At 39.6% G+C, this 15,013-nt stretch overlaps 1 protein-coding gene across 6 annotated transcripts in view; it reads right to left on the bottom strand.

Moving 5' to 3' along the window:
• Positions 1–15,013, bottom strand: part of NEK11 (NIMA related kinase 11) — a 313,205-nt gene that overhangs the window by 159,949 nt on the left and 138,243 nt on the right. For 5 of the 6 annotated variants that reach the window (XM_064378689.1, XM_064378693.1, XM_064378690.1 and 2 more), the window contains 2 exons: positions 13,095–13,188; positions 8,294–8,408 (listed from right to left, as the gene is read on the bottom strand). In XM_064378689.1, coding sequence (XP_064234759.1) covers positions 8,294–8,408; positions 13,095–13,188 — 209 coding nt within the window. Of the gene's footprint in view, positions 1–8,293; positions 8,409–10,228; positions 10,337–13,094; positions 13,189–15,013 lie in introns of all 6 variants that reach the window. The other variant, XM_064378694.1, reaches the window with a different exon arrangement.

Here is a 15,013-nt window from a genome sequence, read left to right as displayed (position 1 = left end):
TCAGGACAGTAATATGCTGTAGAGGTTTGCGATGTAGGAGCAACTGGCTATACCATGGAGCCTAGATGTGCATTAGGCTATATCATCTAGGTATGTGTAAGTACAATTCTCTGACGTTTGCTCAAGGATGAAACTGCCTAATGACACAATTTCTCAGAACATATCCCTGTCATTAAGAAGTACAAGACTGTATTCATTTGAGTGATATTTGACTAGGTTTTCTGTATGTTGTTGTTTATCCTGTCTCTGTAATTTTTATAATATAACTACTTACTATCCTTTTTAAAGTGCCTTTCACGACTTGTTAACAAAGACATCCCAGTTTTACAACTTTAGGCTAGGGCAGGAGTCAGGTGCATAACCTTAGTACTATAAGGCAGCATACAATATGTTCTAAGAAAGGAGAAAAATGATCATGGAGATTAGTCAAGGAGTTCTTGTAGGAGACATTAGAACAGGTCAAATCAAGGAGGAGGTCTTTGAGCTGGGTCTTAAAAGGCAGGTTAGATTCTAACAAGTAGGCAAGAGGTGATAAGCACCATCTAACCATTCTATGTCTGGCTTGGTAGTAATATCTCCTGTAACTGAGCTAAATACAGTAATAGACATGTATGTTACTATATGTTAGCATAACATGCAAATCTAATACATGGTATCTCACTTAATACAGTAAAATTCTCAGATTGGTATTACTAACTGCATTTTATTGATTAAAAATTAAAAAATAAATTTAAAAACTGCCAACCAGAGAAATTATCTTCCTCCAAATCACAATGCCATCACATGGGAAAGTCAGGACTCAAATGCAGTTCTGAATGATTCTCTTTCATATGGCAGTTTAGCTTTCTTTGGGCATCATAACAATGTTCTCCAAGTGGTAAACACAAAAGCCCTGAGCACGACTGTGAAACCTGCATGCATGGAAAATAAATTCATCAACTAAAGGAAAACCATACCATGGTACGTGCAGAGCACTGTCTGAAACACACATTATATAAGGTTTGCCTCTATTTCATTTGTTCTTATCCAATCTTAAAGCTATGATTGATACTTATTTGATTTTCTGCTTAATTGATTTGTTCCAAATCTAAGCCATGATGAGCCAAGCAAGGTCACTTAAGGATACCCTCTGCCTTACCAGCATGATCTTTAGTTTAGTAACTACTGTATGACTTATATTTAGCTAGGGGATGATCCATCGGATCACAAATAGCCTTCCCAGGTGATTAACTTATTTTGAAAGGTCCATGGATGCTGTTTTTCCCCTATGAATACCTGATGTTCTAAAACTGATTTTCCCCCTATTTGTATCATGCTTGCTTAGGATGCCACATCAAAGTGGCTTGTTGGGCAAGTGTTAGTCAGCATCTAGCTTAATCTTTCAAATTGGATAGAATCTTTGAAATTTCAGTTAGAGACTTGTCATACAGAAGGAATACTCTAAATTATTAAATATGCCTCAGGGTAAAGATCGGCACATCTTCATTCAATATTAGATTCATTCTAATTATCCTCTAAAACTCAGAAATTAGTGAGAACTGCAGGCATTTTCATTCCTGAGTGTAAGTATTAGAGTCAGGTGGAAACACTATTATGAAATGCAAATGTAGCTCAGTGGCATATGTGACAGTTATGAAATAAAACCATCATCAATTTATGTTTACAAATCAAGTCTCGAAGACATCTAAAGCTCTGGAAAAGACGAAAGATCTAGGAATGTGGAATTTTTTTGGTCTGCTTTTCTGAGAGCTAAAGAGCCAGGCACCTCCACCAGCTTCTCCATCTTGGGCTGAGCTTTGGAGTGTGAGCTATCACCTTTTGTTCTATTATGCTCCAGCTGCTTTAGTGGGCACCAAGTTCTTTTAGATCTGCTAGTAGGATCTCTGCTACTCAGATACGTGCACCTCTATCCGCGACTATAAAGACTGGAGAGAGGATCTAAAAGATCCCTGTCTCTTATCTCCAAATAGCCAATTTTCCTCCTGAGAAAGGACCCCAAAGCTTTGTTAACACTCCTTGTGGAAGACAATGTTGTTCAACTGATGTCAGAAGAAAATCTCAAACCCCCAACCTTCTGGATTAAGGACTTTGTGTCCCAGGTGATATCCAGACATCTTCCCAATTGCTTTGTATCGCCACGACTTCACTCACATCGTTTTTGGCCATTCATTAGCTAACACATGGACAACTGAGCATTACATTGTTTCTTCTGAATATTTTAACCATTTTTTTAATTTATCAACTTTATTTGGGTATAATTTATGTACAATAAAATTCACCAATTTAAAGTATAGAGTCCAGTGAGTTTTGACAAATATACACATCTGGGTAACCATCACCACAATCAAGAGAGCAAACTTACAAACTTTTCTATCACAACAAAAGGTTTCCTTGCACCCTTTTGGAGTCAATTCCCATCACCACCACCCCCAAGCAACCACTGTCCTCAGATCTATTACTATAGGTAAGTACTTCTGTTTCCGGAATGTCAAAGAAATGGAATCATTCAGTATGAACTCTTATGTGAGGCTTCTTTCACTTCACATAATTTTAAAAATATTTATCTATATTGTTATCTATCGGTGTGTGTTCCTTTTCACTGTCAATTAGTATATATTTCATGGACAAACTACACATTTGCTTATCCATTCATCTGCTGATGGACACTTGACTTGTTATTTTTAGTACTTATGAATAAAACTATAGAAACATTTGTGTACAGACCTTCTTGAAGACACATTTTTAGACAACTATCTAAAAGTGGAATTACTGAGTGGAGGTTTTCTTTTTTAAAATTAAAACAATAAATACATATGATGTTTAATTAACAAAGTTCAAATAACTTTATTTCTACTTGAACATTTAAAAAGTAGAAGTGACATAGTAAATCATAAAGCAGCTCAGAAATGCAAAGGGCACGTGGAGTTCCTACAGGCAAGCAAAACACAACCACCTAGAGGTCAGATCTATCTCTGGGCACTGGGCTCAGTGCTTTCTTAAAGAGTGGCTGAACAGGAAGTGAAGAAGTAACAGTTGGTCAGGATGTGGGTAAGCAGCGAAGGCCTACTTCACTGCAGTCTCCACATCTGAATGGTGGGGTAAGGTGTCATGCTCCTGGTACACCCAGGCCCAAGAGTCTCAGGCAATTCCAGCTTTGCAAAAAACACTGCTCTGAAACTCAGCTGTGAGTTACTAAATAAAATAAAATAAATACACACACACACAAAAGGTTAGAGTACAAGGAAGTTCCTGGCAAAATTTAATGTGCAAGAAATCATTAGCATCACATATAAGGAGTTAAATAGGGATAATTTCTTTGACATTCCAGTTGTACTTTCTCATTTGATTATAATGGTTACCCATGACTTTCTCTAGATTAAATCAGCAGTAGTCAACTCATGCATATCAAATGTAAATAATAAGTCTTATCCTGTCTTTTTTCTCTGCAACTAACTCCTCATAGCCCAGAGGGAATTTTCCAATTCAACATCAAAGACTGATTAAACATTTGGTGTAGAAGCTTTGAAAGAATGACTGTAATTTTATTTTATACATACATGCTAGATAAAAAATAAACAAAAACTTCCTTTGGGTGCTGAAAGTTTGCAGTCTAATCTTTAAAAGGCAAAAAGCATTGGGAAAATAATTAATCACTTCAGAGTTCATCAACAAATTAAGTCTCATGTTTCCAAATTTCACTTCAATTAATCTCTGTGATCACTAATTATCTGGTAGTTGCCCACCATTCTAAAGATTTGTCAAACCCAAAGGTTGCATTCTTTTTTTCTTCTGTTTTTACTTTTAATTTAGTTTAATTATAATACTGTTCACAATAGCAAAGACACAGAATCAACATAAATGCCTAACAAGGTTGTATTTTCACAGTTCTAAATTTATTTTTTGAATTTAATATTAAGAAAGAATAGCACTTAGAAAGTATGAATTTACAGAGAGGAAAAAAAATAAGGGAAATGTTTAAAGTATTTTACAAGGCATCTGATTTATCTAAAACTATCACGTATTTTTTCTAATCTGATAGTTTATCATAGAGTCCTGAGTAGTGTTTACACTTACAACATGAACAAGGTGATCAAAGAAGTAGATTTGGCCATTTCCAGTTTGGCTGGTGAATCAATACACTGTCTACCATACTGAAACCTCCATGACAAAAGAAAATGAGAGGTAAGAAGGACATAGCTTGAGTTTCCCATGGTAGCTGTGGTCAAGACCAGTGTGCTGGCCTAGAGCCAGAACCTGAACATCATTTTATAAAAGACAAAGCTGTTTTTAAAATAAGTTGCAACAGCTGCCCCATTCTCCTCACAATAACTGCTGGCCTTGGCTTCTAAAAATAAGACTGCTAGTTTGCTCTGCAAACTAGCTACTATGTAAAACTGCTTCTTATCAGTAACTGACAACATGTTCTCTAGCCCTTGGAATGTCCGGACACCCCCACCCTCATCTCTGCCCAGGAGGTGATTTACACAATCTACCAGCCCTCGGAATGTCTGAAGCCCCTTCATCCCCCTACCCGCTCCTCACCCCACTCCCAAGGTGGTTTTTCGGGTATAAAAAGTCTTGGTACCCTCCCTTAGGGGCCGTGGGTTTGAGAGACGTGAGTCCTCCGTGGTTACCGGCAATAAAGACCCTGCAATTTGGCATACTTTTGTCTTGGTGATAATTTTCTACGCTCGGTCCATTACAACACTAGCTAGGGAGTAATTTGGCCACTACAGTTCACAAAAATTAGCACAGAGACACATAACAAAGATTCTGCCTTTCGAAAGTCCAATTCCTGGCTAGGTACCATGGTAGCTCACGCTTGTAATCCCAGCACTTTGGGAGGCTGAGGTGGGTGGATCACAAGGTCAGGCCTTCAAAACCAGCCTGGCCAATATAGTGAAACCACGTCTCTACTAAAAATACAAAAAAATTAGCCGGGCGTAATGGTGGGGGCCTGTAATCCCAGCTACTCGGGAAGCTGAGGTAGGAGAATCGCTTGAACCTAGGAGGCGGAGGTTGCGGTGAGTGGAGATCGTGCCACCACACTCCAGCTCAGGAAACAGTGCGAGACTCCAACTTAAAAAATAAATAAATAAAGTCCAATTCCTTTGACATGTTTTTCTGCTTCTTACAAGTCCATTGCTTCTACCCACCACCAATGAAAACACACGCTTTGGGGGAAGTGGAAAGGGTGGTGTACTAGATAGAAAGCAGGAACTCTGCAGTCCTTAAGCAAATCACTTAATTTCTTTGGCTTCTCATCTATGAAATACAGTATTATTAATTAATTTTCCTGTTTGAAACCAGAAGGAAGCTCAGACTTTTTTGTCCTAGACCACCCATTCAATATCCTGTCCTATGCATAAATGGTGATGGCTCTGTCCTCCAGCAGAGCACAAGCCACAGGTATTGGGAACTACATACTGCCTAACTTTCTCAGCTTTCTGTCACTGGAAAGGGGTCCAACCCTCAAGAGAGGGTTCTTGGACCTTGTGTGAGAAAGAATTCGGTCAAGTTCATAGAGAAAAGTGAAAGCAAGTTTATTAAGAAAGTAAAGAAACAAAAGAATGATACTCCATGGGCAAAACAGTGGCAGGGGCTGCTGAATAGACGTTTCTTGATTATATGCTAAACAGCAGGTGGATTATTCATCAGTTTTTCAGGAAAGGGGTGGGAAACTCCTGGAAATAAGGATTCCTCCCACTTTTAGCATGCTAATGCGTTATAATTTATATACAATGAGCAATGAGGATGACCAGAGGTCACTTTCATTGCCATCTAGGGTTTGGTGGGCTTTGGTTGGCTTCTTTACTACAACCTCTTTATCAGCAAGGTCTTTGTGACCTGTATCTTGTGCTGACCTCCTGTCTCATCCTGTGACTAAGAATGCCTTAACCTCCTGGCAATGGAGTTGCTCTGGTTCTAATGTCTCTGACATTTCTATTCTTAGGAATAGAAGTCCATGGGATATTTCTATACTTCCGAATTTCACTTTTGGAAACTAACAAATAAAATATTAAAGAAATACCATAAAAGGCCTAAGATAGAAATCCATCTGATGTACATATTTGTTTGTCAAGGATGTCTGTTACAAGATGGCTTCCATAGCACCATTTTAAAAGCTGGCTAACGCCGATCCAAAGAGCTTCAGGTGCTTGTCTCTGAACAACTGAAAGAGGCAGCACAAGTTCTAACAGCTCTATTAAGAAGACTTCAAGTGAAAATCCGGATGAGATGACAAGATAATCCAAGGTTCACTACCTTTATTCTCAATTTGCAAAGAGAGCTAAACTGCTGCCCAAGACAGTCGTTATATCATTGTGCAGCTATAAGGATGCACTTGCAGACCTGCAACAACACAGAGTGCAACTGGCCAAGGATCCCAGCTATCGTGCTCTGAAATCCAACTCTGCATTCTCTCAGAGGCTACGATGCTTCCCCAGGGGCTATGTTAGATATAGTGAACTCCAAGTTTCTCTTCAAAGAATGAGTATGTCAGTATGTTCAGTTCTTTGTCCTCCATTTTAAAGTTTAACTTCCTTGTAGTTTCAGTTAACAACCTTTTCCACCAGTCCTAATCAGTAGTTCACATCTGTTGCCCCAGTCCCCTGCTCTATCCTGACTCATCCTAGTCACCTGCCCCAGTCACCTGCCCCGGTCATCTGCTTTGACCTAGGTCACTCCTGGCTACCTGCTCTGACCTGTCCCATAACCATCCTTCCCACCAAACTACCTACTCCGCCACTCCAGCTCGTGCCCCTGCTCCCCTTAAAATAGCCAACTGGAATTAGACTAGACTGTGTGCTCTAACCCTAGCCAGTAGGGGAACAATACAGCAGTTGGGGCTACCTCCATCAGGAATAAGAGCCCCTTCCCCTCCATTGTCCAGGTGTGCACTCACCATTGTTCCATCTGTGAGCCACACCCTTCTATAGAAGCAAATTGCCTTGCTGAGGAAATTTGTATTTGAGTCCTACTTCTTTTACGCACTGAAAATTTACATATAACAGCTACTACTGGAGCACAGTGGGAATACAAAGGCAGGCCTCTAGGATGGCTGACTTTGCTAGAGGACTTCCTGATGCCTTTGTTACCTCTGATTGCAGAGCAATCTAGTTCACTTCCACCAAATCTCTCTTTTCACTTTGAATGAGATTTTAATCAGTGGTCTAATGGTTCCCTTGGTTTTTTTTTTCCTAGCTCTTTCCTATTTTCTTTTATGCAGGCATTTTCTCTAAAAGTAAGCTTGCAATTTTAATTCTACCTCGACATCTGCTTCTCAGAGGTCCAAACTAACATTCATTCGTGTATTTGTCCACTCATTAATTCATTCAAGAAATATTTAATAAGTGCTTAGAATGTTCCTGGAACTTTGCTGGAGGCACTGGGGATAATGGTGAACAAGACTGAGAAGGCACCTATATTGATAACCCTCTTCTGCTCAAAGTGTCATAACTGCTTCCCCTTGTTTAGCACTCACTGTATGCTGGGCACTGAACTACGGTCACTCCACATGCCACATCTCATTTGCTCTTCACAACAACCCTGAAAGAAGGTGCTATTATTCTTGTTTCATAGATAAGAAAACTGAGACCTAGAGAGATTATGTTGTCAGGGGCTTCTCTGACAAGGCCAACTTTTTTTACTCCAAAACTCATGCATTTAACCATTAGGTTATGATGTACCTACTCCATTTGGATGTATCTGCTCCATTTGGAAAGTCTTATTCCAAGTGAAAAGAGAGGTTTGGTGGAAGTGTACCAGTTTGCTGTGCAGACTGAGGTAGCAAAGGCATCAGGAAGTCCTCCAGCAAAGTCAGCCATCCTACAGGCCTGCCTTTGTATTCCTGCTCTGAGCACTTTTATTTTCTGGTAATGATTGCACATGGCATAGCTGATTTTCCAAAGTCTGGCTTCATTTCTTCATTTAAATGTATGAGGGTTGGGAGAACCATTTACAGAACAGGGAAACACAGAGCATTCAGAGTTTGCATGATTCCAAAGTCAGGTTAATGACAACATTGTTTAACCCACCCAGAAGAGGTCCCTCACCAGGTTTGAGTTTCCAACTCATCCTCATGATTGCAAAGAAGATAGAAAGGACAGAAGAATCCTTGGCTTCTCTACTTTTCATCCTGGTCATTGCCCAGCACTGGTAAACCGATAGCAGGGAGCTGCATACACACACCCAGAGCTGCTCTCAGAGGCCAGACAGGCCCACTGCAAAGTTAGCCACAGCAACCGGTGCAGCAGCTGTGAGCATCCTTCTGAAAACCAATGCAAACACATACCATGATATCCGAGGTCAGATGTGACATCTTCTACAATTGATTCAAGTTTGTTGAGGTCCAGGGAAGGAATAGGCTGAGACTCAGGCAGTTTCTCTAAAGTCGGTTCATCAGATTCCTTGTGGAAAGTAATTAACAATTCATGAAAAGCTGATAGAAGGAAACAGCACTACCACAAATGAAAGAAGTATTCTTATTTTGAAGACTACTTGGAAACAAGTCTACCTAATCCTCCCGATTAAACATTTTCAAACTTCAGTAGGTAACTTGGGGTAAGAGAAACAGCCCTGAATCAATGACAGGTGACCTTGCACAAAGCATTTAACCTTCACGGGCTTCAGCTTCAGGATCATAACTAGGTAAGCCAAGTGGGATGCTCAAGGCACCAACTCAAGGCACTCACCCCATGGACAACTGAGGGGGCCTCCTTCAATTTGGCACCTAGGGTATTCCACTCACCACACCCTACTCCAGCCCTGCTCAGTTTTTGCATCTCAAACTTAAAGGTGTTAGCTTGAATGACTTACAAGCTCCTCTCTAGCTTTAAAGCTCTGCGAGTCTATGAATTCCAATTTCCTAAAAAGATCTAAGAGACCACTTGATGAAAGAATACACGCTTCAAAAAAATTAAAGGTTTAGCCAAAATCAATAAATCACCTTGCCTTTTTCCCTTAGTTTTGTGTGTATGTGTGTGTGTATTTGTGTTTGAACCCGGAGCTGGTGCGGAGGTGATCTATTTTTCCGGATAAATGGTTTTCGTGGGAAACTACTCCAAGAGTGTCTTTTTAATAAAAGAAAATTTAAAAGAAAGTTCAAACTAATCTTAATTGAATAAGTAAAATGAAGCCATGCCACAATGCAGTACAGTATTTGTGAGAATATCATCATAAAGTATTTTTCAGAAGTCAGTTTTCTGTACCATATAATTGTTTCAGGAGATGAAATTAGTTCCAAATTTCAAAGGATCACTGAGAGCACACAGAAAACTTTATGAATAAAGAACAGAGAGTACATGAAATACGTTCTTTAAGTGTGCTTCAGCAATTATTTGAAAATAGGTATGCATTTGGAATATCAATTAACTTTGATTTGCTGAGGTTCTCTTTGAAGAGAAAGATAGAATTGTTACAACTGCTTCTCTTAAAAAGAGAAGGACATGGTCTGATCTTTGGTCCCTATTACCACTCCATGTATGGAGACCTGATCTACTATGTACTTTTCACAGAGACCTAACTTTAGCACCGGCACAACTGTAGATGCTACAGGATCAAAGACAGACCTGGCCTGTCTTACGTATTATGGTATCTGTTTTAAGCTGTCATTCTTTAGAGAAACGGTGCCTAACATGATTCCACAATCGATGGTGCTTCAAGATTTCAAAGCCCAAATTCAGTCAAGCAGAAAATGCCTGCCAAAATAAAATGCCATGTCAGCCAGGGTCTGAAAAACAAAGGACGCTACTCTCCGACATGCCTCAAATAATTTATAACATGTTTAAGAGGTGACATAGAGCCCATTCTCTCCCATAACTCTGATTCTCTTCTGTAAGTGCTTTTGAAATATAAAGTAGCTTGCTTCCAACAGGCAAGAGAGAAAAAAGAAGGAATACAGAACAGAGCCGCAATGAGATTAGTAAGAAATTAAATCATAAACATGTATATGAGCCACGGGAAGGAAAACACTCAAAGATGGGAGCATTTTCCTCTTTCTCTTCTCCTTCTTTATCACATTTTTCTTTAGCCTCTTGCATCTGATTAATCTAATTTCTTTCCTATATTTATTTCATCTTTTTCAGCTCAATGTAGCTTTTTCCTGCTATGTTTAACACTTTTCATGCTCCTCTGCAAAGTGTTCGGCTTCCCGTTTTCTTTCTCCTTTGTTCTCTGGATATCATTAAACCTGCCTCACTTTTGAGCTTGTGAGTATGATTAAACTTGCCTCTTCCCTGCCTTGCCACCTCTCTTCATCCTGGTCCTGGGGTGAACAAGAAAATCTTCCCTCAGATTGCTCCTCCTTTTCTACCATTCCTATTAAATGTGTTTTTTCCTAAAGAGATTATGACAAGGTCTGTTCAGCAGTGGTTTTCCAAGTCTTCCTTCATCTGAAGGTGAAGTGCTGATTTCAGGAGGCCCATTGTCTATTCATTATTAATCAGAGTGTAAATAGGAATCAGACCATCAGCACTGAAATTAGCAGAAGACTTATAAGAAATGCAACATCTCAGGCTGCACCCTGGACTAATCAAATCAGAATCTGCATCTTAACAAGATTCATAGGTGATCCAGGTGCATTTCAAGTTTGAGAATACAATAAGCCATAAGAATTTGGAGGAGGGTCCATTGATTGTGGACCCAAGTGGGCTGAGAAGGTTTTCCTGAACACAGTTGAAAGAGAGGTGGGATGCTGACAATATGCCAGAGGGAAATGGCTGATGTGACTGCACAAAAGAGGGCAGGATGCCTGGGGGTGCTGAGCCACTCGGGCTGTGGGCCCGAACCAGCTGGCAAGAGGACAGTGTCCAAGCAGAACAGATTCAACAGCCATCTATCTGCCTGGAGCATTTCTGCCCCCATCAATATATAAACGTAGGAAACATGCTTCTGGAAAGCTCAGGGCCAAAGACAGCAGTGGCTCTAAATCTCAGAATGAACCACAGTCTTTGGCCAGAACAGCATCAGCATCAGTCACTTCTCCTCCTGCTCCCTTTGCTCCTTGCTGATGGAAAGGGGATGAAACTGGGAAGTCACTGAGAAAGTCATGAGTTGGGAATTCATAGGATCCTTGTGAAATCCTCTCTTTCTTCACTGAGTTGGGCCAAGATCAGAACTTTGTGTCTGGCTCCCATGTTCTGTGAAATAATATATGGATAACAACATTTCTTGGGATTCTGTCTGCCATATGGTCTCAGGCTTATCCTCAGTTACTTCAGGACCTCCAAAGGACCTTGATTTATAAGAGGAAGGCAAGACCTCATACAACGTAGTAATAACACCAATAATAATACCGTCCAATAAAAAAGAACACAAACAGGGTGATCTTGAAGGGTCAAAAAAGCAAAGCAAAAAAGTTAAGTAAATTAACAGACACTATTATTTAAGCTCATACTTGAAACTAAATTTCTTTTTTGCCATATAGTAGCCTCAAGAATGAAGTCATTTAGATTTTATAAAACAAAATAATACCATGCCTCTACTTCTCAATTTTAAATCTTAGGGGGAAGATCCCTTAGAATCAGGGATCCCTGAGCATTCTAGAAAAATATGTCCTCATTTCTATAGCTGAATAAGCAAGTAGTTTACACATTAACAAACTCAGCATCCTTATAATTTTGTCAGCTTACTTGTCAGGATCTGTGGGAATGTGCAGTTCCCAGCACTGTGGGGGACAAAGCCGACTGAACCAGAGAAAAAGACTCACCTTCATGGGCTATTATGTGCAGGGCCTAGAAGTATGTGGGAAGCTGAAGAAAGGCACCCAGTTTTCAGAGGGGGCTTGAGTACTTCCACAGTGGCTGCCTCAAGACCCTTCTCCAACTAGGGATCCAGCCCTATTGTTGACCCCATGGCCCTTTAGCCAGTAAGTCCCTCACTCACCAAGTTCCCTGAGCAGGAAAGAAACCATCTCCCAAGTCTCTGGAGTCTGCAACAGATCCCACAGGGAGGCTTCACTTAAATGGAATGGCAGATGGGTGGGAAAAGGGAGATGGAATTGGGTACTTATCATCAGCATCCCACATTGTCTGCTAACTGGTCCATCAAACAGAGGAAGATTCCTGAGGTCAGAGGAAATTAGGCCTCTTATTGCTCCCAACTTGGGATTTTTAGAACTCCAAAGCACCCGGAACCCCTAAATTATTGAGAGAGATGCATCACTGGCAGCTCTCCCCCTTAAAGTGGGGCCCTGTCTGGCTGAGGGTGAGCTCTCCTGCATGCCCCAGAGTTTGGAGCCCTCTGATAACCAAGCTACAAAAGAATTAGCATTCCTGGGGTTTGGGGTATTGTCCCCACAGCCTTAGGGGCTTGGCGATTCCTGCTAAAGGAGAGAACCTCTCACGTGCAGGGATCTCCAATTAATACATAACCAGAATTTGAGACAGTAGAAGTTCTCCACAAAAATGACTTCATCCCAAGCTGCTTTTACCTGAAGAGCCATGGTGTTGGTATTGATGTCTATTGCCCAAATTTGATGCTGTAAAGACCACCTTATTAATGAGAGCCTACCCATGGCCTGTGGAGATACCGTCAACCATCAAAGAAAATGGTGTTTGCTATCTACAGATTTGGAATGCCGAGGACATGAATTTGGGGTCATTTCACATGAATCTACGACTCTATTCATTATTGAACATCTATGGCAGTTAAAGTTTGAATGAAGTTATTACCATAATGTACAACAAAATGGGGAGGAGACAAAATAAAAAGGAAAAGAAGAAAAAAACAAGACAGAATAATGTACTAAAGAGGTAAAGCAACAACAGCATGGGTGGAATTAAAAATTAGATACACACATTCGTTCTGTCAGTTAATCATTTTAACCCATCGGTTATGCAATCAGTGCCTATTCAGTTGTCTTATCCAGAGTAGGCACTTGATTTTTATTAAATGGATCAATTGATCCACCTCTGGCTACAGCCGCTTTGAATCATTGCCACCAACTGTTGACCTACATTCCAGAATCCTTCCTGGAATTGGGCAAAGTTAATCTAGATGTTCTTGTTTTCTCCATTGTCCCTTTTCCTACCCAATCATTGCCATGAATCTGAAGCAAGAAAAATTTTTATGTAAAATTTAAAGAGGGTACTTACATGGAGTACATCAACACTCAGCTGCTGAAAGTTCCGAGATCTCAATTCTTGCATTCGTTTGTTATTTTCTTCATATTTTTCTTCCACAATCTTTCTGTAAATTTAAAGTGAATGTAGAAAAATAACTGAATTGCTAAAGCCATATCTATATTATACAGATGAGTGTGATCCTTATTTCAACAGGCAGTCTGGGGGATTGGAAAACCAGGCCATCAGGTCTCTCCCTCATCAAGGTGAATGCAGTGAAGCACCCAGCTGATTCTCTTTAAAGCACACAGTATGCTTTGGTTCCTTATTCCCCCTTACAAATCCCAAAATGCAGCAGGAGGAGAAAGCAGTGCTCATCTCTGTGCGTTCTCCGAGTGCCATGACAGGGCTGTGTGTTCCCAGTGCCTAGCACGTGCCTAACACACACTAATGACACAAAAACTGCTTTCAGGAGGAACAAACCCATAAAAAGTAAAAACAGAGCTACATATAAAAGAATGTGTGAGGAAATGTATGGGAGTCACTGTGCAGGGGAATTTTTCTAGACACGTTTACTTTGTTTTCTCTATTACAGGAGAGTTGAGTTTAAGAGACCGGCTACTAAACTGGAAGAAAGATTTGACTTCTTATGATCAATTTGTGGGCTAATTTATATTCAGGCCTTTCAAAGAGTCACTGAACACCTTTCTAGTCAAACTCTCTTATCTCTAAAATGAGTACGTTATAATTCTTCTGACAATAGTCATTTTCTAGCTAAAACACATGATCCCCCTTGATTCTAGAATCAACAATTAGAAACAATTCCAATACAATTTATTTACCAAATCAAGGCCAAACTTTATTTAAAACCATTACCTTCAAACAAAAAACTATTAGTATGTCATGTGAAAGGTATGTGACTTATTTGAATATAAAAGTGTTTTAATCTAAATGATATTTTGTAATCTGCACATAAATTATTAAATTTGTCTTTTTAATCTGTTCCTATCAGAAATTTAATTTTCCTTTTACCGCCAGTCAGTGACACAAATCATGTTATCTTAGAAATATCACTACTTCTAAGGTATTAGAAACAGATTTGGGGCAGGGAGCTGATGCAATGGCTCAAGCGATTTATGTGAATATATTTTCCCAGTAAAACCCACACTCAATGTCATAGTGGTTTGCAGAAGCCAACTTGTATTGGCTCCCAAGAGCAGACGGTGTACATATCTTCCCAACTGAACACTAAATGATATCATGTTGGTAGCTTGATATTGGCCATGGTGGAAGTATTTGTATCAGAGAAATCAGCAAACAAATTAGCAGCCTCCTTCAGACCCAGAGCTGGTTGTTAAATATTTATCAGCACACCACTGCCCACCAAGTACTTTCATAGAAATCTTTTTCTACCCATTTATTAAAGAAAGCACATGTTAAGGGAAAATAGACTCATAGATTCGTACTTGGCTTATCATGATATTCATTCTAAGTACAAAGACACCTCTAAATCATTTTTCAGATAAATTAACAAGGTAACAAAATGAATAGATTTGTTTTCAGGTTTTTTTCTGTCTCTCTAGTTCTTGACTTGGGGCTTCTAAACTGACAAAACATTGGCAGAGGAAGAAAAAAGAAGAAGAAAAATTAGGAAGTCTGATAACCTACCAACAGATAAATCAGTCTTTCAGAAATTGAGGGTCTAGGGCTCTTTGAAATTCTATTTTTATACATATATTTTTTTCAGCTTTATTAAAATTTAATAGACAAAACCATTTAGATTTATGTGTACTACGTGATGTTTTCATGCATGTACACATTGTGGGATGATTAAATCAAGCTCTACTCTGTTAGCAATTTTCAAAAATACAAAGCATGGTTATTAATTACAGTCACCATGCTGTACAATAGATCTCCAGAACTGATTTCTCCTGTCTGACTGACTTTTTACC

The sequence above is a fragment of the Aotus nancymaae genome, unplaced genomic scaffold (genome assembly GCF_030222135.1).
Source record: "Aotus nancymaae isolate 86718 unplaced genomic scaffold, 86718_ANA_hifiasm-v0.15.2.pri h1tg000019l, whole genome shotgun sequence".
In the NCBI taxonomy this organism is placed as follows: Eukaryota; Metazoa; Chordata; class Mammalia; order Primates; family Aotidae; genus Aotus; species Aotus nancymaae.
This window is presented reverse-complemented; position numbering and strand designations above follow the sequence as displayed.